The sequence below is a fragment of the Podospora pseudopauciseta genome, assembly GCF_035222475.1.
Source record: "Podospora pseudopauciseta strain CBS 411.78 chromosome 2 map unlocalized CBS411.78m_2, whole genome shotgun sequence".
Lineage (NCBI taxonomy): Eukaryota > Fungi > Ascomycota > Sordariomycetes > Sordariales > Podosporaceae > Podospora > Podospora pseudopauciseta.
Window position 1 is genome coordinate 4,102,969 of NW_026946663.1, and position 23,963 is coordinate 4,126,931.

At 53.8% G+C, this 23,963-nt stretch overlaps 9 protein-coding genes across 9 annotated transcripts; 3 read left to right on the top strand and 6 right to left on the bottom strand.

Moving 5' to 3' along the window:
• Positions 1–372: 372 nt before the first annotated feature.
• Positions 373–2,920, bottom strand: QC763_211410 (uncharacterized protein). Its single transcript, XM_062910184.1, has 2 exons — positions 2,384–2,920; positions 373–2,339 (listed from the first exon to the last, which is right to left on the bottom strand). Exons 1-2 carry the CDS (start codon positions 2,441–2,443, stop codon positions 684–686), a joined length of 1,716 nt encoding a protein of 571 aa, XP_062769074.1. The 5' UTR covers positions 2,444–2,920; the 3' UTR covers positions 373–683.
• A 48-nt stretch (positions 2,921–2,968) lies between these two features.
• On the bottom strand, positions 2,969–6,996 carry QC763_211420 (uncharacterized protein). Its single transcript, XM_062910185.1, has 5 exons — positions 6,767–6,996; positions 5,994–6,698; positions 5,354–5,944; positions 5,051–5,294; positions 2,969–4,980 (listed from the first exon to the last, which is right to left on the bottom strand). Exons 1-5 carry the CDS (start codon positions 6,860–6,862, stop codon positions 3,989–3,991), a joined length of 2,628 nt encoding a protein of 875 aa, XP_062769075.1. The 5' UTR covers positions 6,863–6,996; the 3' UTR covers positions 2,969–3,988.
• A 19-nt stretch (positions 6,997–7,015) lies between these two features.
• SPC3 (Signal peptidase complex subunit) lies at positions 7,016–8,285 on the top strand. Its single transcript, XM_062910186.1, has 2 exons — positions 7,016–7,743; positions 7,801–8,285. The coding sequence occupies exons 1-2, from the start codon at positions 7,310–7,312 to the stop codon at positions 8,048–8,050; spliced, it is 684 nt and encodes a 227-aa protein (XP_062769076.1). The 5' UTR covers positions 7,016–7,309; the 3' UTR covers positions 8,051–8,285.
• Positions 8,286–8,412: 127 nt separating this feature from the next.
• On the bottom strand, positions 8,413–9,667 carry QC763_211440 (uncharacterized protein). The gene is made up of 2 exons (XM_062910187.1): positions 9,082–9,667; positions 8,413–9,025 (listed from the first exon to the last, which is right to left on the bottom strand). Exons 1-2 carry the CDS (start codon positions 9,309–9,311, stop codon positions 8,419–8,421), a joined length of 837 nt encoding a protein of 278 aa, XP_062769077.1. The 5' UTR covers positions 9,312–9,667; the 3' UTR covers positions 8,413–8,418.
• On the top strand, positions 9,507–11,875 carry QC763_211450 (uncharacterized protein; the record flags this gene model as incomplete). Its single annotated transcript, XM_062910188.1, is given in 3 exon segments — positions 9,507–9,911; positions 9,923–11,560; positions 11,641–11,875. The coding sequence occupies 3 exon segments, from the start codon at positions 9,507–9,509 to the stop codon at positions 11,731–11,733; spliced, it is 2,136 nt and encodes a 711-aa protein (XP_062769078.1). The 3' UTR covers positions 11,734–11,875.
• Positions 11,860–14,286, bottom strand: MCM5 (minichromosome maintenance protein 5). The gene is made up of 2 exons (XM_062905650.1): positions 12,517–14,286; positions 11,860–12,460 (listed from the first exon to the last, which is right to left on the bottom strand). The coding sequence occupies exons 1-2, from the start codon at positions 14,187–14,189 to the stop codon at positions 11,968–11,970; spliced, it is 2,166 nt and encodes a 721-aa protein (XP_062769079.1). The 5' UTR covers positions 14,190–14,286; the 3' UTR covers positions 11,860–11,967.
• On the top strand, positions 14,275–18,895 carry QC763_211470 (uncharacterized protein). The gene is made up of 3 exons (XM_062910189.1): positions 14,275–14,940; positions 15,003–18,047; positions 18,103–18,895. Exons 1-3 carry the CDS (start codon positions 14,852–14,854, stop codon positions 18,464–18,466), a joined length of 3,498 nt encoding a protein of 1,165 aa, XP_062769080.1. The 5' UTR covers positions 14,275–14,851; the 3' UTR covers positions 18,467–18,895.
• A 615-nt stretch (positions 18,896–19,510) lies between these two features.
• On the bottom strand, positions 19,511–21,005 carry QC763_211480 (uncharacterized protein; the record flags this gene model as incomplete). Its single annotated transcript, XM_062910190.1, has 2 exons — positions 19,511–20,853; positions 20,930–21,005. 2 exons carry the CDS (start codon positions 21,003–21,005, stop codon positions 19,511–19,513), a joined length of 1,419 nt encoding a protein of 472 aa, XP_062769081.1.
• A 1,319-nt stretch (positions 21,006–22,324) lies between these two features.
• QC763_211490 (uncharacterized protein) lies at positions 22,325–23,912 on the bottom strand. The gene is made up of 3 exons (XM_062910191.1): positions 23,484–23,912; positions 22,648–23,412; positions 22,325–22,584 (listed from the first exon to the last, which is right to left on the bottom strand). The coding sequence occupies exons 1-3, from the start codon at positions 23,572–23,574 to the stop codon at positions 22,457–22,459; spliced, it is 984 nt and encodes a 327-aa protein (XP_062769082.1). The 5' UTR covers positions 23,575–23,912; the 3' UTR covers positions 22,325–22,456.
• Between the last annotated feature and the right edge of the window lie 51 nt (positions 23,913–23,963).

Here is a 23,963-nt window from a genome sequence, read left to right on the forward strand (position 1 = left end):
GACTGATGATTGCGATGATGAGAAAAGAATGGTAGTTGAAGGTGAGAGGTGGAAAGGGCTTAAATACACGAGAGATAGGGCCTTGAGCAAGAGTTTGTTGGCAAGGACAGCAAGATTGAACGAACAACAGTTATATTGAGAGCAGTACAATAGCTTTGTTCAAGAGTTGTAGCCTAAGAGGTCAATCTTAGATGGTGTGATAAGTCAAAAATGGTGGGTTGGTGATGGGATTGGGCAATTGTTTTGATAGCCCCTTTTTGGTTCTTTGTTTTGTTACCTGGCGGCCTGACAGTCACTCCGAGTTCTCAACAAAATCGGTGCCTTGAGTAGGTATCCAAGATAGCCTACAATGTTCGAGATTGTCTAACGGCCATGCACAGACATCGTGGAGAGACATGAAATTCGAGGACTGTAAACAAAGCAGTCATGCGTATAATTTCTCTTGTATATATCATCCAAATAAGCCTTCTCGCACCCAAAAAGTTGTTGCTTAGTCCATCAAGCCTCTGGTATCGTGGAATCGAATGTAAAACTTCGTCCAAAAAAAAAGAAGATTGGTATCATAGAATCGAAATTTGTGTGTAAAATCTTTCCCACCGAGAAGCAAATCCCCATCAAAGTTCCCTTCCCTTTCATAACCATTCTTTCAACAGTTCGAGACATCTCTCATCAACAAAAGAAATCTAAGACCTCCCCAACGGCGAGGGGGAACTCTCAACTAGTGTGTCCGGACTGCTGATGCCGCCACTCCCATCACTCAACTCCCTCTTTACCGCGGGAATGGTAGGCGGTGACAGCAAACCCTCATCCTTGAGGACATCCTTCCCTTTGCCCTTGTCCTCGGTCTTCTCTTCCTTTATTGTTCGCAGAATTGGTGGCTCCGCAACAACAGATTTGATCGTCTTTTCTGGTTTGGGTTGCTGTGTTGCTGTTGTTGGCTGAGGCGTGGCGGTGGAAGCAGGCTCAACCACAACACCAGTCAGGGGGGCCACTGGTATGATCCTCTTGTCTATCTTCAGCACCTCCTTCGCCAAAGCCCGGATCCCATCGTAGATTATGTCCGGCTGCTCAAACAGCAGTAGTGATGACGGAGGCTGCGAATCAACCCGGGAAGTGTGCAGCACCGAGTACGAGCCGTGCGCCCAGGCAGGTGGATAGAATGTCGACTGTGCTCTTCCCTGGTTTCCACCAATACCAGACAAATCAAGCTGCTCCACATCGTCCTTTTCGTTCGTTGCTGCTGGTGCTGCAGTCGCTGTCGAGGAAGAGTACGAACTCGCAAAGACCGTAATCGCAACTTTCGGCTTTGTTGGTGTTTTCGCCGGCAGCTGATGAGAAGAGTGATGCAGCGAAGTCCCCGACCAAAACCGCAACAGCCCTTCCGGTCCAGGTAACCAGGCCAAGTTCGTAAGTGTGATCAATTCCTCTCTTGTGAATGTCCCTGTTGATCCTACAACCCCACCATTGCCGCTGGCGATTTGTCGCAGGTGCCTCAACACGAAAGCCAGCATTCCAACTGGGGAGTCACACAGTCCGTATGCTAGGGTATTTGGGTCTCTTATCTCTGTGATTGGTGGTGAAGGAGGGTGGGAGTAGTACCCTAGGAAGTCCCGCTCTTCATAGCCAGCCACACCACCCCTGAAAAACCAGGCTAGAGACCATTTTGCGAATTCGATGGGTGAGCTTGTGAGTTTTGGCGCGGAGAGGACAGGGGAGATTAGATGGGTTCCCAGGCAGGAGTCAGAGTAGGTCGCTGAGATGGCGTGGGCGAGGTGGAAGTCGATTTGGGATGGCGAAGAGGAGCCAGGGGACGTGTTTGTTGTCAGGTAGTGCCTATAGCCCAATCGAGAGGTCATTAGTGTATTAAATATCGAGGCCGTGGCGTCTATGGGTGAGCGGTTCGCGGGAATGGAGTCGGAGAAGCCCAATCCTGGCAAAGAGGGTATGACGACGTGAAAAGCTTGATGAGTCGGGTCGGATGGGGTTGTGAGGGGGTTGATGAGGTGGGAGAGGGAGAGGTTGGTTAGTGGGAATGGTGGCAGCACCAAGAGAGGAAGAGCGTTGGTGGAAGAGGACCGGGCATGGATGAAGTGAATCCTGAGAGGGGATGCCGATTCCGACAAGGCAATCGAGGTCCGAAACTGGGGGATGTTGGCGTTGAGGTTGGACTCGATATCGCGAAAGTTGTACTTTTCAAGCCAGTAGTCAATCAGCGGCTCGATAACAGGCTTTGGCTCCCACCACACGGTCGACTTTGGCAGAGACCCCTCATGAGGCAGTCTAGTGAGCTCAAGCTTCTGTCGTGCGAGGTGGAGATGCCTCGTCGGAACCTGTACAACCTGTCAGTCTTACGAACCACTCTGAAAAGAAGACGGACACTTACATGTATCTTGTACGGCCTGACCTCATCGGCAGCCGGCGATCCCACCACAGCGTCCGCCATATTATGTCTTCAGTATTATACACCAACACAATTACCACGTTACTATTCGCATAGGTATGTTTCCAAACTCAAGAACAACATATATCTGCTCTCGTTCAAACCTCAAGATAGACTGTCAAACGAACGACAAAACGATCGAACAAAAACAAAGCAAAACAATAGTTGGGACGAGAAAAAACGAGGTGTGTTCCAAGAAAGGAAGAAGGGTTATCGGTAATTATAAGCGCATGAACCACACCACCACCACCACAACATTACATACATGCATCCCACCCCACACGCTATAACACAAATCCATGCCATGCCGCATTCTGCATCAATCACTTGCCGCGAATTTCCTTAGCTGATTCAACACTCATGTGTACAGTCCATACAGTTCCTTATGTAAGTAATAAACCCATCAGGTCAACACCAGTCTCGTCACCCTACCCCGAACATTCCCCCTCCAACCACCCTCCCCCCCTCTAAACACCGAACTCTTCCTCCACCAAGCGGTCAAGGAAACAAAATGAAATGAAAGGAGCACCCCAACTCCATCCCCATCCCCATCCCCATCCCCATCACCCGGCGGCTGACCGGTGGCTGGCTCCCGCCAACAACAAAACAAAACCGTTCAGGCAGGGCTGATCGGGAGTCCGGGGTGGAAGAGAGCACGCCAAAAGAAAGTGACAAGGACAGTCTCGCAGTTTCGTCAGGAACAAATGCTCCCCCCCCCTCCATGTCCACTAATTCCAGGGTCCTGGCCCGCGTGCACCAAGGGTCCAAACTGTGGCTAGTAATCCTCCCCTAACGCCTCTTATTGGATCACCACACCTTCAATACGCCACACCGGACCGTTATGATCAAAAAGTACATGAAACAGTGGCGGTGCTGACGAAACGTCGTAGTGCAGATTTCGGAAATGATCAACCAAACCCAGCCTGACTGTGGCAGAAAAAATGTGGCTCGTTAGTACCCTTCCTTTCAGTGAAAACAAAAAAAAACTTGGCTATTGTTCCTCATCTCATAACCCTCCCCCGAGATTCATTGGACCAAGACTTTATGCAAGTGCTCCCAAGGCCCGTTGCCACTCTCCCCGGATTGCCGAAATGCCGTTGTATGTGGTACTCTGCATCTGTGGTGTATGTAAAATGTGCTTGTTGAGTTACTATATTGCAGTAGTGCTCTCTCTGCTTCTGTACCTAATGCCTATCATGTCCCCCCCAATGCATATGATCTGCTCAACACACACGCAAGCAAATTTCATCATAACTCCGATGATCATGATGCTCAACTGTGCACCCGTGTTCCCAAAAATAAAATGGTTCTAGGCCCCTTTTCCAGTGCGATGTGAGAGTGTGTGTCTTCAAGCCACACCATCCAGATCACACAGAGTGGCGAGTGACGATCACCACAAAGTTCCCCCTTTTTCGCAGCACAGCCACATGTCATGATAACACACCAGACGCGCGCCCCCCCTATCTGTTCAGCAGAAAAACATGTATAGCACTCGCCATCCAACCATCCTCTCCATGCTCTGTCAGAGCGTGAAGTGAGCGTCTAGTTCTAGCCGCCTCTCGGAGTCCCCCCAGTAGGCGCTTGACCTCCCGCTCCCGCCCCCCCGGCTCCTCCTCTCAAATTGATCTGCCCAATCCTCGACACAATATTACTCCCCACCGCGTCCACCGCCCCTCTCGGGCTCGTCAGGCTCGGTCCCTGAGGCGCCGTCTCCTGCACCCGGAAGAGCTTAATCTGCGTCGCGTTCCATATCCCCATCGTTCCCTTCGACACCTGCACCTCGCTCGCAAAAATAAACCCCCACAGCAGGCTCTCGTACCACCCCAGTGCCAGCGGCGACCACTCAAACGAGTGCACCCTCGCCGGGGTCTGGTCCACACCCACGAGCTGAATCTCCCTGATCTTGTCCAACGTCGCAGGCAGTGGCGGATCAGACGCGAAAGCCTGCCGTGGGATCAGAGCTGAAATCTGTTGGATCAACGTCAAGATGGTGTGCAGTGGCAACTCTGGAAGCCACGTCTCGATCCATTGCGTTGATGGCTCAAAGATGCCGGAGACTGACTGTGACATGCTGCCCAGGCTGGTCGTGCTGTTCTGACGCGAGAAGGTCTGCGCTCCCGCCGGCATTTTGCCTCTAGCTTTTTCCGACATGCCGCGCAGCTGTCTCGGTACATCATCATCGACCGGAGACGCGACAGAAGACGCCCGTGATGGATTCTCACTGGGGCTGGAAGCCGCCGGTGTAGGCCGCTCCTCATCATCACTGTCGTCGTCATCATCGTCGCCAATAGCAAATGTCCCATCTTCCTCTGGAACATCGCCCGGTGCGGGTGCTCGTGAGGAAAGTGTTACCGGGCTTCTCAGACTCTCGAGTGAACTTCTAGTTGAGTCGGCTTGTAGCGGGTCATTTGAAGCCCCAGAATCCTTCCTCCGTCGGTTACGTCTTTCCATTTCTTCATGCCCGCTTTCCAGTGTAAATGACCGGACGGCCTCGAACCTTTTCTTGTTTCTGAGTATCGCAAACACCAGGTGCGCGTTTTCTACGACACTATCAGTATGCAATCTTGGACTCTTTTTTTTTTTTTTTTTTTTTTTGGCAACAATACTTACGGATGTATTGGTGTTCAACGATCGAGTTGATCGCCTCCAACAATGACCGCAGTAACGAATGGTTGGTTTCATTGGCTAGGAGAAACGACGGCGAAGACATGGAGTTGAACAGGTGCATAATCTTGGAACAGGTAGGGGCGCTTAACCCATCCAGATAGGGCGCAATGTTGTTGATGATGGCCAGCAATGCAGGATAGATCGCTGTCAGTTTTCCCTGACTGGTTGTGATGAGAGTATAAATGGACTGTTGTTGTCAGTACCTCAGTGTCTTGGACTGGATTTAGACCAAGCAAAACAACTCACCTGAATGAGAAAATCAGCATACGTCCCCCTGAACCCCGCAATCCGAATCGCGGGGGGCAGAGTGTCCTGGGCATCAAACGACTTGTTCAAGTTTGTCCCAAAGTTTTTCTCTACGCTCAGCGTCTGCAGCAAGAAGGCACACATCCTCACCACACCTTGCTTGGAAGCATCGTTCTTGTACTCCAAGGCGTAGAACAAAATCAAAATGACAAAATCGTAGGCCCTTCCTGTGTCGATCAGGAAAGACCTGAATCGCTTGTTACATTGCGTCACCTCCCAGAACAACATTATGATCTCAGGGGCAAAGCGGACAGCGGCGTGAGCGCCTGGAATGTACGACCCCTGAAGGGGTTGGTTCAGCACTCGGGTCATGCCGTCCACGATGAACTGAAAATCTGAAGGCCTGTGTAAGCGGCCTAGGTAGTGTCGATAGTGGTTTTTTGGTGTCGGGAGTTCTGGGTTTTCTGGGATGGTGTATAGGAGGGTGGTTAGGAGGAATTGCAGGGTGGTGGTAACCAAGAGCTGCTTGGGATGGTTGGGCACCAGGGCGTTGTAGGGTGCTAGCCAGGTAGCTGGGTTATATTTCAGAGTCTACATTCGTTAGTTGTGGTCGTTATTCACAGTTCAAGCCTGGACATACCGTATTCAACAGCGAACAGAGCACCGAGAGCACCACCTGCTTGTCGGGACAAGTGCAGATATAGGTGAGAGCCTTGGTCCCCGTCTGAGGCAGCGTCGCCAAAGACAAGTACATGCTCTTGCTGGTTAGCGTCAAAAGCAACCGAAGTATCTCACACCGATTGCTCTCATGCTCTTTGGTCGTGGCGATAGGTACTGTACAGCCAACGCCGGTCTGCCAGATGCTATAAGTGACCTTGGGCTTGCCATTTGGCACCTTGGTGACCGTCAAATCGGAGAAAAAGAGCAGGTCGGTGACGGTATCGATCAGCTCCTCAGCCAGAGGTTTCGCATCCTCGTACTCCACCACCGGTGTCTTGGGTACACCGTCTGCGCCATCAAACAGCACTTCACTCGCAATCGATGACTTTCTGGACCGTTTGCGCCGGGGAGCCCAGAAAAAGCTATCCTCCCAGTCCTGCAAGCTCTCCTTCTCGTAGATATAAGGCAGGACCCTCGTAAGAACGCGAACGCAGTTCAGCACCTCTCGATCTGGGGCAAGCTCGTGGTCGGGAAAGGACGGGTGGTGACGAAGCATAAACAGGCGCCCGGTTACAGCTGTTATCAGCGTCTCCAGGTTCTCGAGCGCATTATCGCGGGTTCGTCGGACATCGGCCGGGGCAAAAAGACTGAAGATGTCGTCCGAGGACTCGGGGAGCTCCCAGAACTGGTGTGCAGCAGGTGTGTTAGCGTGACGTATTGCCCTATCTAGCAGGCTGCTGGCTGTAAACGCACTTGAGCCCAGTATGGATCGTCAGCAGGAATATGGCGTTCCTCCGACAGTCTAAAGATGCCTTTCTTGAAGACTAGTTTGGAGTCGCTGGCACCCATTTTGGCGGTTATGTCAGGTGCATAGCATCCCGTCGTTCGGGGGGGAGTTGGATCGGGGATCGGGATCTGGATCGGGTGGTTTATAGCAGCATGTTCAGTACTTCACAGTGACCGCTGTCAAGCGGACAAGCTGGGTTACATCCCAGCAAGCCGCCCACTGATAAGATCTACCATACATAACCCTAACGCTATTTCATTTGCAGAGCTTATCCCCGCTAAGTGCATATCAATCTGGCCTCAAGAGAACCTCCATTGTTAGCAGCCTCCGGCGCAACACCAAGCTTTCCCTTTGCGATATCCCCACGTTTCAACATCCAGTGCGCAAACACCGCCACCCCCCCCCAACCAGCAAATGAACCCCCCGAGGTGACACCCTTATTCTCACCCAGGGAATCGACCCAATTCCCTTCTCAACCCACCGTGCAAGAGCGCACCCACCACATCACAATGTACTCCTCCCTCGTCCGCCTCCAAAACACCTTCGGCTTCTTCACCACCGTCGCCTTCGTCGTCGCCCTCCTAATCTCCGCCTCCGACTTCCTGTCCCCCCGCACCCCCACCGTCAACGTCCTCAAAACAACCCAGCTCCAAACGGTGAAAGGCCGCGCGGATTACTACTCGTCCAAAAAGGAAGAATACGCCATCATCAAATTCACCCTTGACGCCGACCTCTCCTCCCTCTTCACCTGGAACACAAAGCAAGTCTTTGCCTACGTCACGGCCGAGTGGCCCTCGGCCCAAAACAACAATGCGACCAACCAGGCCGTGATCTGGGACACCATCATCACGGCGCCGAGCAGTGACCATTTGGGGAATTTTAGCCCCTCGAAGCTTAAGAGGTTGAGGAAGAGCGCCAACGGGAAGGGGATTGATCCTAGCCGGTAGGCGCCATCTCTCTTTTTTAAGTAGCAGCAATGGGATTGCTAACGATTCAACAGCGGCAAACTCCAACTCAAGAACCAGCGCCTTAAGTACCCCCTCACCCACCCGACAGGCAGGCTCGCCAACACAGAAGACGTCCAGCTCAAGCTTCACTACAACGTCCAGCCCTGGGTTGGTTTCCTGTCATGGAACCAGGCCCAGGACTGGGGCAAGTGGAAGGCGCTGAAGAATGGGCTGAGCAAGAAGTTTACGCTCCCAGCTATCAAGGTGAAGGAGCAGGCCAAGAAGAAGACCACAAAGGTTTAGGGGATCTAGCTTTTGTCGGGACGAAAAATGGAGTTATTGATTTAGCTATTTGGGGGTTTGCTTCAATTCATTGCCGGTTTTGACATCTCATTTCCTCACAGGCGCTCATAGAGTGTGAAGTTGATCACTATTCAAGCCCACACCATGAAAAATATATACACACTGTATGGGAAAAATTAACAAAACCCAATCACAAAACGATTCATAAATGCTATGCCAATCAAAACACACAATTCCCCTTTGCTCCTATACCATCCCCCTTCCCTCCATTTTGATCCTATTCCTAAACTCTTCTCCTTCTTACTTCTCATCCCAACTCCCCTCCTCCCCCACTCCCCGGCCTACATGTCCCTTTCCCGTACAGCCACTCAGAAACCATCCTGCCTCAACCAACTGCTACTACTCCCCCTCCTCCCCCTCTCATACAACCACTTGCTATTCAACGCCACACTGCTCCTCTTCCCATTCACCGGCGTCGGCGTATGCAGATAACTATCCCTCACACTATCCCCAAAACTCACCGTCGAGCTCGCAAAGCTGTTGTTGCTCGTCGTGCTGCTCGCGAAGCTCATGGTAGAACTATTCAGACTATTGCTGAAGCTTCCCCTCCTCCCGGTATTTTGCGTTGCCTTTTGCAGGAGAGGGCTGACCAAATTGGCGGCTTTGGTCGGGGAGGGTGAGTAATTCCCCAAGGGGGTGCTGCGGTTGGACAAGGGGGAGGAGGTGTAAGAACCGGAGGGAGAGCCGGCTATGGAGGGGGTGCGGGAGTATTTCGGGGGGGTTGAGATGTCTGAGGCGGGGGTGGGGGGTGCTCTGATGGGGGGGAGGCCGAGGAGGTCGCGCTGGGCGGGGGTGAGGGGTATGTCGGAGAGGTCGTCCTTGGGGCGGACTAAGGGGAGGAGGGCGAGGAGGATGTTGAAGAGGGGGATTAGGAGGAGGGTTAGGGGGATGTAAGAGCCGTAGGGGAGTTTTTCTCTGGGGAGAGGGGGTTAGTAGGTTGAAAAAGGGAGGGTTCGAGGGGGAAAACGTACAGTCTTATCGGGAGGTGCGGAAGAAGAAATCTTCTCAGGACTTGAACGCCGGCAATTGCGACGACATTATAGACGATTTGCAGGACGTTCTTTTGGGAGAAGGTAGTTCTGGCTTGGCGCGCTGTGATCTCGGCCAGGCGAGGGTGTTTCCAGTTGCCGGGGCTTTCTGTAAAGGCGGATGGGGACGAGATTTGCTTTGTGGGCGTCGATCTGACGGGTGTTAGGGACATAATGGGCGCTCAATGGGCGGCGACACTCGGTCGGAGGAACTGTCTCTCGATGGTTGGCGATGCGGTAAGATGCGCTCAGTGTTTTGAGAGCTGTAAATATCGTCAGAGCTATGTTGATTAGAAGTTCATGTCGCGATTGTCGTGGCGACGGCGGTCTATAGTTGTTGACCCCTGTTGATAGTGGTGGTTAGTAAGATGCGAACAGCCGCTCCCTCCTTGCGTCTCGACTTCTCGTGTGTCCGCTCACTGTTCTGGGCAAAAAGTGACGGTCGCGTCAAAACATTGAATCCAGGACCCCAGTTCTCCAGGTCGATGCAAACGGGTTGCAGGGGTCCTGGCAGCTGTGAGACTTGGCATTTGCAGCTGTCTGTTTCCAGCAGGCACAACAGAGCTCCCCCCGCCATCGCGCATTTCCAAGCAACCGCCCCGCCCCCGTGTCCTGTCCGGCCAAAAACCTCCAGCTCGCACCCCAAGATCCCGGATCTCCACCCGTCCCGGCCCGGCTGCATCTTCCAGACACTAACGAACAGGGCCCCTTACACCACCAGCGCGGGGGGCCACAACTTTTGTCTTCTTTGCATCACAAACCAACAGAGCACAGTACAGCACAGCACAATCAAAGCCCCTCGCCCAACATGGGGACCTTTGATAACCTGCTGCTACAGCTTGACGAGGGCGTCACAGGCCTCTTCAAGCAGTGGAATATCTGGACCAGTCTCATCGTCACCCTCTTCGCCGGCCTCATCACCTACCAGGTCTCGACCCGCCAAGATCCCGATATTCACCCCTTCCTCCTCGCTCGTCAGTCCCAGGCTTCCCCTGTCCGCCAGCCCAAAGAATCCTCCGTCTACCGGCCTCAAGCTGCCCCCCATGGTCTGCCTCTTCACACCGGCTTAAACGTCAAGGACCCCGGCGCCAACAAGTGGGCGAGGGGCCGTGATGGTGATCTCAGGGATATCTGGCGGCAGACCCTCGCCGGCGTCCAAGAAGGTGACGACAAGGGCGCAAAGGGCCGTATCCTCACCGTCGAGGGCACCGAGAACGTCAAAGAGCACCATCTCGACGCTCTCACTCGGCAAATCAACCTCATCGGCCAACATCTTGTCGACCAAGGTGGCAACCGCGTGGCCGTCTACCTGCCCAACTCTGTCGAGTTGATCGTTGCCCTTTTTGCCTGTGCCTTCTACAACTTGAACGCTATCATCCTCCCCTTCAACCAACCCGACGCCGCCGTCATCGACATGCTCCGCCGTTCCGCCGCCGACACGGTCATCACCGCCCCTGGATCTTTCCCTTTTGACGTCGTGGCCAAGAACTACCCCTCCCTCCGCCAACTGGTGTGGGTGGTCGACGAAGGAAGCAAACACATGGACTGGAACGAAGTACCCCAGGGCACCGGCAGCAAAGTCAATGTTGCCACCTGGCAAGACATCGTCAACGACTCCCCCGTCGAAGCAGGCAAGACCCTCCCCCCTCTTGAGGACCAGTCCGAACCAAAAGACATCACCCTCTTCTGGCAACAAGGCCCCGGGCGGGAAGAGGAAATGGTCAAGTTCACCACAGGCAACATCGTCTCCGCCATTGCAGCCCAGCTAACCGCCATCCCCACCGCCCGCCGTCTCAGCCCCTCGGATCTTTTCCTCCCTGCAGACTCGCTGGCAAACTCGCACACTTTGGTTCTCACCCTCACGGCTCTGTTTTCCAATTCCTCGGTTGCGTTCAACTCTTCCGCGTCCGAAGCGCCCTCTTTGTCTGCGATCCTCAGCTCTCCGGCCGTTTCTCCTACTGTCATAGCTGTCACTCCTTCTGCTCTGTCCCAAACTCACAAGGAGGTCTCGTCTTCTCTCAAGTCATCAACCATAGGCAAGGACCTCCACTGGCTTTTGTCTCGGTCCTTGGCCGAAAGTGGTGCTTTCCCCGAGAGTGGGTTTCTGACCAACTATTACAACCAAGCTTTCCGTCCCAAGTTTTCGGGCGGAAAGAAGTTGAGGTTGGTGTACACTGCTGAGAGGATTAACGGGGGTGGGAAGGTGAGGTTGAGCGGGGAGGAGCTGAATGATTTGAGGTTGTATACCGGTGCGAGGGTGGTGTACGCGTTGACGGCGGCGAGGGTTGCGGGCGCGGTGTGTCAGACGAATGTTTATGATTATCGGGGAGGGGAGCACTTTGGGCCGCCGGTGGCAAGTGTGGAGGTTGTGTTGAGGGATAAGGGGGGGGTGAGGAATAGTGATGAGGAGTCGCAAGGAGAGGTGAGTTTTGAAAAAAAAATGAAAAAAAAAAAAAAAAAATTGAAACCCGAGAGAAGATGGTTTGCTGACAAAGATGATAGATTGTGGTCAGGGGCCCGGCTGTTGCTGGAAAAGAAGCTGGGTTGGGGGTTGTGGCGAGGGTGAGGGAGGATCATACTGTTGCGTTGATTTAAGGGGGGGTGTGTGGTAAGTGATGGTTTTTGGTTTGAATTCTGGAGAAAGTGATTTGTACATGCGTGCATAGCACAGGCACAATTTGGAATGAACAACAGTCTTTATGTAGACAATGACAGCAGCATAGATGGGAAATAAATCAGATATTTTTTGCTCGTGGTATCCTTCAATGCTAATCCTCGCGCCCTGCGCCCATATTTATGCCCAACATAAATGACCAAAAAACACACACATTAAGCCCCGTTCCTATACACCATCGCCCCCTGGTTCCTAAACATAATCGTATCCCTCCTCTGCATCATCATCAACGCCCTATTCAGCGCCGCCTCGCTATACCCCTTATTCTCCACCATCTCCCTCCTCAAGCTCGCCAGACTAGTGCTCCACCCAATCGCCAATCTCCTCTTCAGCTCCGACTCCACACGGGCGACCTCCTCGTTGAGCTCCCGGGATCCTTGGTTAGAACCCTTGTTGACCGCGTCCATGGTCGAGCAGAGGAACAGCCTGATCGCCTCGTCAACGTGCTCTTCTGTCGCGACGGGGGAGAGGGAGAGCTTGGCGAGGGACTCGGTGATGCGGACGATGGCCTCGAGCTGGCGGACGGTGATGGGGATGGAGGACCGGGCGTTGGCTTCGAGTTCCGAGGCGTGGACTTGCTTGCGGATGGCGACAAAGTGGGACGAAAGCTTCTCTGCTGCCGCGTCCGAGAGGCGGGGGGCGCAGCGGCTACACGGGGGGGTTAGTATTGCGAGGGCAAAAAAGGGGGAAAGGGGGGGACATACCTCTTGCAGTAGCTGATATACCTCCTCATCTTCTCAACAGGAATCTCGCTCTCCACCGCCCTCTCATCCTGCATCCCCCTCCCGCCCATGTGAATGCCCATTACGTGCTTGGCTATTCTTTCGTCCTTGCCCCGTTCGTGCTCATCCTTGACGATGAAAATCATGTCAAACCTCGACAGAATCGTCGTCTGAAAGTCAATATTCTCACCAGGAGTCTTCATATCATCATACCGCCCAAAAATAGGGTTCGCCGCCGCCAACACCGACGTCCTGGCGTTGAGAATGGTGGTGATGCCAGCTTTGGCAATGGAAATAGTCTGTTGCTCCATGGCTTCGTGGATGGCTACTCTGTCTTCGTCTCTCATCTTGTCGAACTCGTCGATGCACACCACACCGCCGTCGGCCAGGACCATGGCTCCGCCTTCGAGGTAGAATTCCCTGGTTGACTGATCACGCTGGACGGAAGCGGTTAAACCTGCTGCCGAAGAGCCCTTGCCCGAGGTGTAAATCGCGATGGGGGCGGCTTGCTGGACGAATTTCAGGAGCTGCGACTTGGCTGTGCCGGGGTCGCCGAGCATGAGGACGTTGATGTCACCACGGAGCTTCATGCCATCTGGCAGAATCTTCTTGCTGCCGCCCATCAGGAGGCACAAAATAGCCTTTTTGATATCGCGGTTGCCGTAGATGGAGGGAGCGATGCAATCAGTCATGACATTGTACAGATCTGGGCGGCGGGAGAGTTCAAGAAACTCTTGCTCCTCCTCTTCGGAAAAGACGGCCTGGCCCTTGGCGGTTGAGTCGATGTCGGTCTGGATGCCCACTGCGCGGAGGTAAGGGGTGCGAATGGCCACGGCGCCAGAGGTGTTTTTGGAGCCTTTGGATTGGTAGATGGAGAAGATGCCCATTACTGTGCATCTGGATCCGGGGACGACACGGTTGGTGAGGTAGCGGTCGGCAGAGATCAAGACATGGCGGGGGAGTTCACCGACCGGGACTTGGTCGGGTGCCTCCTGCAGTTTGATGATTTGCTGGTCGACGAATTTGGACTTTTCGTGAACGACAAAGTAGGGGTCCATGGGACATTTCTCGGTTGGGTCATTTGGGACGCGAGCGCGGCCGCATGTTCGGGGGAGAGTGACGCCACTGAAACCGCCGGATACGTGAAGATCTTGTGCGTGCTTGCATGTTCGGCATTCGATGTGAACTTCTGTCGCCTTTGAGGACATGACCGAAGCACCAATGACGATACCTGGTACTCTGACCAGCCTCGAGATGGTGAGGGAGTCCAGGTTACGGATGGAAATATCTTCGGCATTCGAGTGAAGGAGGAGTTGGTGAGGCGGGATCTTGACATTTGGGTCGTGAGGGAAAACAATTCGATGGGTACACCGCTGCAGGGCAAGCTCGAAGAGGGGGATGATTTCTGCTGGCTCCGTCACCAGTTTGTGGGCAATCTCTTCGTTGAACTTGATCAGGTCGCCGATGTTGACATCGCAAAAGTATGTTTTCAGCAGCGCATGGTCGCGCAGTTGATCTCTGTAAATGTAGACATTATCGAGTCTGAAGTCGAGAATAAAGGCCTCGAGAAGGGCGCGGATGGCACTGTTGGAGTCTTCATTTTCGGCAAATGGATCATTGTACACCCTGCTGGCAAAAACGGATTGGCGATCCATGTTGATGAAGACTTGTTGGTGGTGGTGGTGGTGGTGAGGTAATGGCGGGCGGTGAAGCTGAGAGTACCTAGAGGTATGGAGGGGCCAAAAGTTGAGATATCTACAAACAGAAATCAGGGGTTTGAAAAGTCGCGTCGCGTCGCGGCCCAAAGCGCGTCGTCATTCTAGTAGCGATGGGTTTAATTGCCCCGGTAAAGACAAGGCACCCAGCTTGTCGGGTCTACCAAGGCCAATCGGCTAAAGAAATATACCCCGTTATGCTGTTAGATGATGTGGCCTATGCACGTACCAAGCTACCTTAAGCGTATGCCTGTGAATTGGTGATGGGAACGCATTTGGCAGGCTACTCCTAGCCATCTCTCAGCACCTTCCTGTGGCGACGACGGCTCTACGACCTGCCCTGAAGCTCGAGAAGACACTCGCTACTGACCTCCTCCTGACCATCTACTCGGCGACGACATACTACCCCGTTTTTGGAGCATTGCCACGCTTTCATCTGTTGTATCTGTCCTGTCAGCTACAGCATGATACCCCGGTGATCTGTCAGCTTTGCAACTGTTGTCAGTTAGGGGATGCACCTTGGAACCCCTGGATGGTCTCCAGCAAGATCATAACTTCGCCTTGCGGCCGGGGAACATCAGTGGGGTTGCGCATCCATCATCATGTTCTCAAACCAGGGTGGGCGCAAGTCGGTCGATAGCTTGTCGTCGACATTGTCCGCCGGCCATCGAACGGAGTTCCCATTTCACGGGTATGCACTTACCCCCTGTCTCCCACTGCGCGGCCGCCGGTCCACAGCTAACAGCTCGACAGCAAAGGACCGACCAGCCCACAACGCCAACGTAGAGACTCGACAGCAAGCTCCATCTATTCGGTGGGCGGATCGCTGGACGCCTCCGCCGGTTGGACCAGCGCCGTCTTCGAATCGGGTCAGAATGCCATCTCCACGCTGCTGCAACCCCCTATAGTCCGGACAGGCCTGCTTCCACATACGAGCGCCCCTGCTTCGAGCGCGCACAAACCTCCGACCGCCCGAGACATACCTCCCGTGACACTTACGAATGTACCCCACGTCGATGCTTCCGAGTTCAGACCATACCTCTCCCAGGTTGGGGCGTTATATGAGCAGTTGCGGCGGATCCAAGCTGAGGAAGACGAGAATGCGAACGCCTCGAACCGACGAAGCACCAAAGTTGACGAGGCGCCCGAAACCCCGGTGGACGAGGGTCATTTGCGCCCTGCAAGACGGCCTGGCTTGTCGTCAAGGAGAACTTCGACTGCATCCATCTCGTCCCTCACTTCGATAGACTCGCCCACTCTTCCTCGGCGGCCCAGTTCCGGTCTCAGAACCCGACAAGCGCAGGGACCACCACCTTTGTCGACCGTTCCCGCTGTATATTTTGAGGAGGACTTTCACCTTGAGAATCCACGGACTTTTGATGTAGTCAGTGAGCGATCCGAGGTGGTAAGGCCCGCGCCGGGGGATGATAAAGGGGGACCGAATGGACAAGCTGCGGCGCCTCGAAAGGCTCTAGCGACCAATGCGATCTTACAGGAGAAGCTCTCGTGGTATATGGATACGATTGAATGGCATCTGATTCAGTCCATCTCGACCGCATCAACGACTTTTTTCAGTGCGCTGGGTTCTCTGCGGGAACTGCACTCGGAAGCGGCCGACTCAGTAGAGAGGATCAAGGCACTGCGCAAGGAGCTGGAAAACCTAGACGAAGAGATTGCTACAGGGGGGCTCAACATCATACAACAACGGCGGAGGAGGGAAAATCTGAAGCAGTTACACGACGCCGTCACACAACTCCGGAAAATAGTAGACAGTGTTGCCGTCTGCGAGTCCCTTGTGGATGCTGGAAACATCGATGAAGCTTTGGACAACATCGATGGCTTGGAGAAGCTCATCGCTGGCGAATTGCCCGAGGGTGGCAGTCAGTCTGGAGTGAGTCTGGTGGACCTGCGGGGTGCCACAGCTCTCCAGGGCGTGAGCAACGATTTGTCTACTCTGCGATTCCGGATCGGAAAGGCATATGAAGGAAGGTTTCTCAACACTCTGCTTACGGATCTCCAAAACCACGTCAAACAGGTGTCTGCGCAGGAGGTGCTCATGCGTTGGAGTAGTGCTTCGATGCGAGCCCGTGGCGCCCACAGTCGTGAACCATCGGCGTTCCCGTCTTATATGGCGGCGACAGACATTCTGAGGATAGAGCTGTTGCCTAGTCTGACGGGGCTGCATCGGGCCAAGTTCATCACTGTGGCCGCGACTGCATATCGCGAGGCAGCGATGAAGGAGATCAAAGCCATCATCCGACGGCCGCTGCCTAGCTCCAGCGATGACGACGACACGGCGTCGATGATGTCGATGCAGTCCAGCTCGACGATGAACCGAGGCGCCAGTCCGCGGACTCAGCAGGACCGGTCCATACAGTTGGCTAGAAACCTGCGAGCATTGGACCCTCTGGATGCCGAAACCTTGTTGGTAAAGATCTACATTGGTGTTACGGAGGCTCTCAGGAGATTGAGCACGCAGATGAAGGTCTTGTTGGATGTTGCAAGCACGATAGGCGACGCAGGTCCATCCGGGCTAAAGTCGCCACCGCTCAGGTCGCCCCCTATGAGTCCTCCAGCAAGACCACCATCGAGAGCTGCGGTCGAGGCCCAGGAGGAGATCCATGCGGCTGTGGATATTTCCAACTTTCTCGGGCAAGCGATTGACGCAGCTCAGGAAAAGATTGTCAAGGTGCTTCGGGTACGGTCTGAGCAGAGCAAACGGCTGGATCTTGTCTCCTTCCTGCGGTACTTTACCCTCAACCTTTACTTTGCCAACGAGTGCGAGGCCATATCTGGACGGAGCGGCACGGCACTGAAGACGCTAGTCAATGGTCACATCGCAGACTTTGTCAAACTCCACGGCGACGCACAAACTCAAAAGCTCGCCCAGGGCATGGAGTCAGACCAGTGGAACGCGGCTGACTTCACCGAGAAGGACACGGACCTGCTGAATCGGATTCTCGAGTGCAGCACCAGAGATGCTGCCGCGTGGACGGAGGGCACGCAGGTCTGGCATCCCCATCCGGACGCGCCGCAGGAAAGGAGCGAGGCCAACGGCGGAGGAGATGAACCAGACGCCGTATCCGCCCAAGCAAACGGCGGCGGCAGCCCTGCTGGCACGAGAAGCAGAACCCGCAGCGCTGTAATCGAATCCGAGTCTTACCTCCTCCCCAACTCGGCCATCCTCTGCATGACGGGCATGGAGAATTTCTTGCAGCTCATCACCTCGATCCCCTCCATGACAACGGACATTTCGTCGTCCCTCATCGCCTACCTCCAGCTTTTCAACTCGAGGTGCAAGCAGCTCATCCTGGGCGCGGGAGCGACTCGGTCTGCTGGGCTGAGAAACATCACGACCAAGCACCTCGCTCTCGCGTCCCAGGCGCTGGCTTTCATGGCGGCTATCATCCCGCATGTTCGGGAGTTTGTCCGGAGGCACTGCGCCGGGTCGGTGGTTACGTCTACGATGGGGGAGTTTGACAAGGTGAGGAGGGACTTGATGGAGCATCAGAATAGTATTTATGACAAGCTGGTGGAGATTATGACTGGGCGGGTGGGATTGGCGGGGCGGAAGGTGAGGGCTTTGGCGTGGGATGATGATGATGGGAAAGGGGGGTCGGTGGTGAGTGAGTATATGGAGGGGTTGGCGAAGGATACGGTGACGCTGCACAAGAACTTGACGAGGCATTTGCCCGAGGGGACGGTGAGGTATATTATGATGCCGGTTTTTAGGAATTACAAGGAGACGCTTGGGGGGGCGTATAGGGAGGTGGAGGTTGGGGTTGGGGGGAGGGAGAGGTATGTCTTTTGTCGAGTCCTGATTGCTGGGGAATGGTTGCTAATGATGGGACAGGATGCTCCGCGACGTGGAATTTTTTCAGTCACGACTGGGAAGGATTGATGGGTTTGGGGACGCGGGGGAGTTTCTTCTTGGTGTTATTAACTCCAAGACGGTTGTTGGTAATGCTTCGGGGTCGTCGTTGGCGGTGGTGGATAAAATGCCGTCAAGGGCGGGGTCGAGGGCGGCGTCGCCTGCTCCTCTTCCTCCTCCGCCGCAGTTGGGGCACTCGTTGAGTGTGAATATTTCTACGAGTCCGGGGATTGAGATGGAGGAGGGGAAGAAGTCTAGTGAGAGTAAGGAGGGGTCGTCGGAGGGGGGGAAGAGTAGTGCTGAGGAGAAGAAATCGCCACCGCTGCCGGCTGAGGAAAAGGAGTAGGACTTGGGGACGAGGCAGGCGAGAAAGATGGGGTATGTGAGTGGGGTTGCTGGGCAGAGGGAGAGGGACGTGAATGTGCTTAGATGGGGGGGTTTGTTTGTATCTGAACTATTGTTTTTTATTATATACCTATGGTTGGTTTTCTAGATGTGCTGTATCGGGGGTGGGGGAGGGTGCTTGCATGATGAGCTGGTAGCTATTATGGTTATAGGGGTAGTTGGTTTATAGGAAAAAGGGGATTTGAGCGATGTTGCATATTGTGAAACTTATGGGGAATTGGGGCACACCTGGTTGGCATGTCATAATCAGATGAGATGCTGGATACTGGTCGAAAACCTACTGTACCTTTTCTTCGACTCTTTTTGCGGACTTTGGCAGGTTTCTTTGGATAACGAGGTAACATGTCAATATGATCTGTCTACACCTTTCCATTGTTCCAAATAAGTTTAAGCGTAAAAAAAGAGAAATTTTAGGGGGGCATTGCCCTTTTTCTAGGAGGGCATTACCCCCATGGGGTTAGGGTTATATATGGTCCCTGACCTGCCTTGTATATTATTAACCACATTATCAACCACATCAACGCTCACACCCTTGCAATCAAAGGCTCGGCAAAAGCCTGGTAATTGAAGCCCTCGCGGAAGGCCTAGTAATTGAAGGCCTGGCAATTGAAGCCCTGGGTCAGGTGGTGTGGAGTTGAAGGCTTGCATTGGTGCGTGGGCATCGAGCATTAACACCACGGCAGTATATTTACTACAATACTTCCAAATATAAGAATACACTGTGATTTGTGGGGTACAAAATGCACTGCGATGCTGGTGATAATGGAAATGATCGGGTGTGATGGGAAAGGTATGTTGTGGTATGAGGGGTAATGCCCCCCCTAGAAAAAGGGTAATAATGCCCCCCTAGAATTTTTCCTATAAGAAAGAAAAAAAGGTATGTAAAGTATAATAATCCCCAAACCAGATTCCCAGAACCCAATAATGAACCGATATATCCAAAAATGCCATAACAGTCATAAAACTACACCACCGCCCTCCCTACTTATAGTATGAGGAATGCACTCCCCCCAATAACCCCAAAAACCATCGCCGCCGTCACAAACCCGGCCGCGACCCTCTCCCCCGTGGTGATGGGCTTGTACTCCTTCCCCGTCATCCAACTCCCCGGCCCGTCCGCACCCCCATTCACATCCCCCTTGCTCGTCCCGCCCGTGTCCCCCGTAACAGGCACATCAACCCTATCCACCAACGTCGACGCCACCGCACTCAAGGCATTCATCTGCTCCCCCACCCCGTTCATCCCGTCATACCCCCCCTTTGTCCAGCTGAACCCACAAGCCGTCCCTGGCCTGCCACGAAAGGGTTGCTCCCCAGGTGGTGCCTCAGTCGGCGAACCCGAACAGGCCTTCGCCGCTGCAATAGCGCTATTGGTCAGAAGCGGGGATATGGACTCGAACGTATAAGGCGCCAGCTGTGTCGTCCTCGCCAGCCAACGAGTGAGATACCCCTTGAAACTCCGCTGATCAATATCGCAAAATCCTGGAGGTTCACAAAACTGTTCAAACATGACCCTCTCCCCATCGGTGCTGTTGGTGAAGAAAGTCCTCTCGGCCGAAGCCAAGTGGCTGTCGAGGCGTCGTTTCCAGATCGGGTTCCCATCGGTAAAATTATACATCACCGCCGACCCGTGGATGAAAATGCCCGCGTTGTACGTCCACTGGATCTCGTCGATGGAGTCACAGCTGTTGCCTTCCTCCGGCTTGACCGTCACGCCGTCTAGCACGTCACCGTCCCGAAAAAGGCCGGTCTCTTCCTGCCAGGTGTAGATCTTGGCTGCCCACTCGGCGTAGGTGACGTTACCCGTGAAGCGAGCTAGTCGGGAGGCGATGTTGAAGAAGCAGCCGTTGGAGATGGAGTTGCGGTAGTTGAAGCCGCGGTTGAAGCGGAAGATTTGCCAGGGGAGGCCGCCGCCGCAGCCGGAGGACTCGTTTTCCTCCCAGCGTTGGGCCCATTGGTTGAAGACTGCTTGGGCGAGGGCGAGGTATTGAGGTTGGTCGGGCCCAGGGTCGGGGAATTTGAGCTCGGCGGCTGTCATGGCTGTCATGGCCCAGAAGCCTTGGTCGTCGTTGCCCAGCGTGCGGGTTTGGTTGCGGGGCATGAAGTCCCGGGTAGGGGCGGCTTGGTGGAGGATGGCTTGCTTTGTGATATCGTTGTAGGTGTCGTCGCCGGTGAGCTGCCAGTAGTCGATTAGGGTGCCGAACATGGCGCCTGCTTCCCACCAGAAGTAGGGGTCTGGGAGGTTGCCGGGGGTGTCGCCGGGGAGGTGGCCGGTGTAGTACTTTGTGAGGCCGAAGGCGATTTCAGCGGCGGCGGCTTTCACGGAAGCTGGAGGAGGGGGGGTGGGGTTAGGTTGGTGATGGTTAAAGGAGGAAAAAGGTATAGGGTGACTGACCTTCATCACTTATTACCATGTCAATGGCTGTGACAGTCTGCATCAACAAACTCGCCATCCCAAGGATGCCTCCTAATAACCTCATGATATCGAGTGTGTGTGTGTGTATGTGTAAAGAAGAAAATACAACAAAAAAGAATCGAAGAAGCCCCTACCAAGCAATGATAGAGAAAAAAACCACCAAACCACCAACAGCGTCAGAGAGCTCAAGGTATACAGCGAAGCAACTGATAGTCCATCCGTGAATAGGTATATCAGTAGGTGCCTGGTATGGTCCTGTCCGTTTGTCCAGCCTCAAAGCAAATCCGAACCGTCGAATCAGTCTCCCCTTCTCTTGTCCTACAACAGTTGGTCTCAGGCCTCTAGCAATAAGGTTGATATCAACCCTTCTTTTCAGGCCCCCAAATTTCAAGCCTTCCTTCCAACTTGTCGCTTAGAAACTGGCGCACGGTCGGCCGTTGGTTGAGTGAGAAAACAGCCACAATGGTAACCTCGTATCGTCAGACAAAAAGCCCGTCTCAAGTAGGTCGAAGGATCCTTCGAACAGTAACAAGATTGCCGAGCGCGGGGACAGTGGGAGTCGAAAACCAAGAAAGGGCACAGCCTCAAAGAACGTATAGTCGAAAAGGAAATAAAGAAGTCGCAAAAAAAGCCTAACCCAGAGGTGTGTATATCTGTATATAAAAAACGAACGCTCACCGACCGTCTAGGTGGGGGTTGTTACTTCAAATCGAAACGAAGGAGAAGAGAGAGAAAAGAGAAAAGAAAGAGAGTCACACCTCTAAGCCCATGAACCAAAATGGCAGATGGACAACAGGCGGTGGTAATGTAAAAGGGAGAAGGAGAGGAAGTGAAAGAGAGAGAGAGAGGGAGAGAGAGAGAGAGAGAGAGAGAAAAGATGAGATGGAAGATCACAGATCTGCCAAGCTGCCAAAGTTTCACAAACCCCCATCCAGCCTAGACCTGGATGGAAAAAAGACAAGAGGGAAACAAAGCACATGAATCTCAGCCCAAGCCAAGTGCAACTGCAATTTGGCTTGCTGCTGACGCCCGGTTGACTTGACATGTCGACCCCAAACCTGATGTGTTTCAGGTGCCCTGTTGACGTTGTCCCGGAGGGCTGTGCAAGGAGAGGGCCGACCCCTGTCTCCCCCCACTGCCACGAATCGCCATCAGTTGAGATCTGGATGTCTTGGCATGAAAAGATCTTGGATCAATCATGCTACATATCAGACGGTTGTTAGCTAGTGATATCCAGAAGAGAATACGTCGAGACTGCCCATGCCAGTTTAGAAAGGTTTCTCTTTGCTAAGTCGACCCCTGATTGATGACAACACAATGACCACCACTCAAGCGTGCCAAGGCTCGAATGTTTCCAGACCAATGTCTGTCAAGTACGACTTCACTTGACCCAGAGAAATCCTTCATAACCTCCTTTTTGTCTATCCTCTATACACATCATAACAGTAACAAGATTTGCGCTGAAAAAACACGCAACGAAATGGGTATCCTAACACTCCTCAACCTAACGGCAACTTAGTGCTTGCACCCGTGGGCGCAGGCCTTGTGCTTCTTGCTGGGCTTGTCGCCATCCTCCTCAGACTCATCGTCGTCAGACTCATCATCCTCGCCATCGCTGATGTCGTCGCTCTCCTGGGCCTGCTCTGTTTGGTTGTTAGTATTCTACATTCTGTTCACTGCTAACTCTGTCAACGGGGGCCACTTACGGAAGTACTTGAGGGCGTTGGGCCAGAGGTCATCAGCAATCGCCATGGCAACGGTATCGCCATCAGGGAAAATGTCAAGCTCTTCCTCGTCCTCCCAATCCTCATCATCCTCATCCTCCTTCATCTCCTCATCCTCCTCGACCTTCTCGCCGGCCTGGCGCTTCTTGCGGTCCTCGGCCTCCTTCTTGAGGGCCTCGATGTTCTCCTCGGCGGAGACTCGTTCGCCAATGAAGCCGAAGAAGCAGAAGAAGCTCACAGAACCAGCGTCCTCGGCTTCGATTTTCTCCTTCAGCTCCTTCTGCTTGGGGGTGAGCTCCTTCTTCTCCTTACCCTCCTTCTTGGGGGCAGCCTTCTCCTCCTCCCAGGCAGCCTTGGCAAGGGACAAAAGACCGTTGGTCAGGTCCTTGCCGTCCTTCCACTTGATATCGACAGGCTCGCTGACATAGCCGACGAAGCCGTCCTTGCCGTGGCGCCACCAGAACTTCTTCTCGAGGACCTTGTCCTCAAAGTAGTCATTCTCCTCGAACTCGAACTTGATGGAGACACTGCGGGGGTCTCCGCCCTTAACGGGGGTGTCGATCTCGAAGCGCTTGACGTCAATGGACTTGATGGAACCGAGGAGGATCTGAGCATCGGTGGGCTGGATGAAGGCGTCAATGTCCTCGGGGGCCTGCTCGATAACAAGGGGCCAGAAGTGCTCGATCTTGGAGACGATCTCGGCGCGCTTTACGTAGAGGTCCTTGGAAAGGTTGTACTGGTGGCGGACTGGGAGGTTCAAAGCGTTAGTATTCAGCAGTCGCAAGGGCGCAGCAACGGTCGCGGGGGTGGGAACTCACTAATCTCGGTCTCGACATCGTCGAACTGAGCCTCGATTTCACCCAGCTGGTCGTAGGTAGCGAAGATCTCTTCGGCGGTGACGATGGCCATTGTGTCTGATTTGAATGGTAAAAGACTGGGGAGACGGGTCGAGAGTGTGATGTGAGAGGAGGAGAATATGCGGTGAAGAAGTAAGAAAAGAAGTGCCGTGGGACAGAGAGTTGGTTGGCTTTTTAAGCTACAGGTAACTGATAGACCCTCGACAGGCGCAAAAAAAAAAAAAAAAAAAAAAAAGGTTCTGCCCCTCCTCGTCGCAAGGCAGCCTACCAGCAGAGTCGCATCAATGCAGCGCGGGGTCCTGCCCTTCCATCTGCCCCGCCAAAAAGTTGTGAACTGGAGCTTGGCATCCACACAACTGCGAAAAGATAGTGGGGTAGCAAGAATGGCGGAGACCCGAGACCCTGCCAAGCAAGGTGGGGCCGTTATGCGTTCAACGGCGA